The 3,738-nt window shown below is 40.2% G+C and overlaps 1 protein-coding gene across 1 annotated transcript; it reads left to right on the top strand.

The window, feature by feature from the left end:
* The first annotated feature begins 2,330 nt into the window (after window positions 1-2,330).
* LOC140160099 (uncharacterized) lies at window positions 2,331-3,738 on the top strand. Its single transcript, XM_072183376.1, has 2 exons — window positions 2,331-2,553; window positions 2,750-3,738. Exons 1-2 carry the CDS (start codon window positions 2,331-2,333, stop codon window positions 3,736-3,738), a joined length of 1,212 nt encoding a protein of 403 aa, XP_072039477.1.

The raw sequence follows: 3,738 nt of genomic DNA, 5'->3' as shown, positions 1-3,738 counted from the left end.
GAATTGTGCTATCTTCAGTAGATAGCATTGTTTCATGCGAGTAAATTGCTATATTCAGTAGATATCATTGTTTCAGTAGATTAGCATTGTTTCATTGGAGGGCAATATGAGAATAAAATGCTATCTTCAGTATCTTCAGCTATCTACAGTAGCTAGCATTATTTAGTTAGAGGGTAATATACTCTCTTCAGTATACAGTAGATACCATTATTTAATAAGAGTAAATTGCTATATTCAGTAGATAGCATTTGTAATTAGAGGGAATTGTGCTATCTTCAGTAAATAGCATTGTTTCATGCGAGTAAATTGCTATATTCAGTAGATAGCATTGTTTCATTTGAAGGCAATATGCTATTCAGTATACAGTAGATACCGTTATTTCATGAGAGTAAATTGCTATATTCAGTAGATAGCATTGTGTCATTGTTGGGCAATATGAGAATAAAATCTTCAGTAGATAGCATTATTTAGTTAGAGGGCAACATACTCTCTTCAGTAGATACCATTATTTCATGAGTAAATTGCTATTTTCAGTATTGTTATTAGAGGGAAATATGCTATCTTCAGTAGATAGCATTGTTTCATTGGGAGGAAATATGCTATTTTCAGTAGATATCATTATTTCATGAGAGTAAATTGCTATATTCAGTAGATAGCATTTGTAATTGAGGGAAATATGCTATATTCAGTAGATAGCATTGTGTCATTGTTGGGCAATATGAGAATAAAATCTTCAGTAGATAGCATTATTTAGTTCGAGGGCAACATACTCTCTTCAGTAGATAGGCTACCATTATTTCATGAGTAAATTGTATTTTCAGTATTGTTATTAGCGGGAAATATGCTATCTTTAGTAGATAGCATTGTTTCATTGGGAGGCAATATGCTATTTTCAGTACATAGCATTATTTAAGTAGAGGGCAATATGCTATTTAGTAGATAACATTGTTTCATTGGAAGGCAGTATGCTATATTAGATAGCATTTTACTCTCATATTGCCCTCTAATGAAACGATATCTTCAGTAGATAGCATTATTATGCGCGAAACATTTTGATTTGCACCGCTTGGAGGTGGTGCACAATCAATGCTCAACCAATTCCCCCCACCCCCGAAGTTCCTCCTTGATCTCCCCTAGCTATGCCACTTGAAAAAATCGCCAAAATCTGTAAATCTTTTTCGTTTTGCACACATTTTTAATCACAATTTTAAGTTCCAGCCAAAAAACAACCAATTTTACATGCATACAGGAAATTAAAAAAAAACAATCTATGTCGGTCGGGGTCATGGAAGGGCAGTATTATCGGGTAGGGTAAAGAGAAAATGAGCATAAAGGATGATGGGACGATTACATGGGAGCTGTTTCACAGCAACAGGAAAAAAATCTGGAGGGGTAGCACCTCCCCTTCGTTAAAGCCATTATTGTAACATTTCTTCAAGAAATAGAATTATATATTTTTTTTCACTGTCGGGTATTAATTATTTTGCTGAAAACCCCATCATAATTAGACTTATGGTTCCAGAGATATGGCCATTTTAGTGTTACTCAGAACAATAAAATACAAAGTTGAATAATATTATTGATTTTATCTCAAACTCAATATTCCCGCTGAAAATTACCTTTGCCAACACCTGCAACCCCGGTTGCAAAGAATCAGTGATGTTTCTGGTGTTGGATTTCCCTTTGGGTGCTCCCAGGAGGATACATGTTTAGTGCTGAATATTGTATAAAGAGTATAGGAAGTGTTTCATGGCTTTGATAGGTTAGGGTTAATACTGGTCTCTCAAGAGCACCTTGTGAGTTATGTGCCGGCTGGACTTGTTCCTTAAACTGCTGGAGAACAGTGCGGTTAGACCATGTGTTGTATTCTGGTAGGTTTAGTCTTAGTTCCATGGTGTTCTGCCATGTCTCACTTTACTATAGCCTTTATCCATTCAGTGTCCATTCAGTATCCTTCATCTAATCCAGCTATGGTTCAAATAGTTTGGAACCACCTATTCCAATGGCGGACGAAGAGTACAACTCTCAACGGCTAAAGAGCGGACGAGAATGATTATGTCATTCCAACGGTCAACAGGATGGTGTTGAACATGTCACCATAGGTCAAATAACATCACTGGCCAACGTGTTCCGGGCCAGGGGCGTGCCACTATAAATATGTGGATTTCGGCTGCTGTTGCCTCCGGAAATATGCTGTTCAGGGCTGATCACCCGTTCAGTTGCCAGACACGGACTAAAATAAGTCTGGCAAACTAATGATTACGAAAACTACAAACAAATATCCAAATACTAGATCGAAGGTAGCTGGGCAGACGTCTTCTTCTGACTCTATGACGGGCCAGCGGGAACCTGGCACACCATCACAGACTGTTGGTCCTGATATGTCTCGTCTACCTACCTTCAAACCACTTGTAGTATCCACCTACAATGTGCGTACACTACACCAACAAGGAAAAACCCATCAACTATTTACGGGTTGTAGCGATGCAGGCGTCGATATTGTCGGTGTGCAAGAACACCGTCTTATTACATCATCCCCACTGACGAGTTATGGTCAGACGACAAGAACTGGGTACTTATTTACAGTTCTGCCACAGGTCAGAGGCAGGAGGTGTTGGACTTCTAATGTCAAGGCACATCCATAGGTGTCTTCAGAGCGTGCAGACCATTAATCAAAGAATACTAACAGCTTCATTTAATGGGAACCCCCAGCTTACAGTTACAATTATTTATGCTCCAACTGAATCAGCAACCTCAGGAGAAAAGGACAGTTTCTATAATCCACTAGAAGACCATCTTGAAAAGGTGAAGAGGCACAACATCCACCTCGTCATTGGTGATTTCAATGCCAGAATTGGCCAAGATAGCCATGTATCTCATCCAGCTGTGGTTGGTCCTCATTGTTTTTACAACACAACAAATGACAATGGAGAGAGACTAGTGAATTTATGCCAGGAATTCAAGCTCCGTCCTTCACAATCAAGATTTCCTCAACCCAAAAGTCGTCTCTGGACATGGATGCACCCAACGGGCTCAAAACACCAACTGGACCACATCCTTGTCAACAGCAAGTGGGTTAATTCCCTGCGCAATTGCAGAGCTTATAACTCTGTAGAGCTGGATTCAGACCATCGAATACTCAGCATACGACTGCACACCAGTCTCCGAACCACCAAAGGTAAACCTTGTAAGAGGCCTAAGTACAACTGGAAGAAGCTGCTTCATGCTCCTACTAAGAACCGTTTCCAGATTGAACTTTCAAACAGATTCCAGGTCCTCCAGTGTGACGACAACGACCAGTCACCAATTTCTGAGAGGTATGAAATGTTTGAGAAAGTAGTCGAAGAAGTCGCGGAAGAGGTTGTTGGAAAATGTAGCCCTTGTGGAATGCCAAGCTGGGTGACAGACAAGACCCTCAAGTTAAGATCAGAAAGAGATGCAGCCAAGAAGACATATCTACTTGTTAGAACTCACCATGCCAGAGAAGTGTGGAGAAAGCTCAACACCCAGCTCAACGAGTCATATAGGGCCGATGAACTTGCCTCTATACACAGGCAGATGGAAGACCTGCAAGTAGCAAATGAAAATGGCAATTACAACACCACATGGAAAATAATCCATGACATCTCGGGGAAGAAGAAGAGATCAAATCCCAAAGTGAAGAAGAGAGATGGGTCAATCCCTCAAGCGACAAAGAACTACTTGCTGAGTGGAAGGACTACTTCTGTGCCCTGCTGA

The sequence above is a fragment of the Amphiura filiformis genome, chromosome 9 (assembly GCF_039555335.1).
Source record: "Amphiura filiformis chromosome 9, Afil_fr2py, whole genome shotgun sequence".
Taxonomy (NCBI): domain Eukaryota; kingdom Metazoa; phylum Echinodermata; class Ophiuroidea; order Amphilepidida; family Amphiuridae; genus Amphiura; species Amphiura filiformis.
The sequence above is the reverse complement of the archived record's forward strand: the minus strand, read 5'-3'. Positions and strand labels throughout refer to the sequence as shown.

What these genes read in the sequence shown, in the direction of transcription:
- LOC140160099 (XM_072183376.1), top strand. Translation starts at nt 2,331, where the DNA reads ATGACGGGCCAGCGGGAACCTGGCACACCATCACAGACTGTTGGTCCT. An exon ending in ATCCCCACTGACGAGTTATG is followed by an intron (nt 2,554 to 2,749) that starts GTCAGACGACAA and finishes CAACTGAATCAG; the next exon opens with CAACCTCAGGAGAAAAGGAC.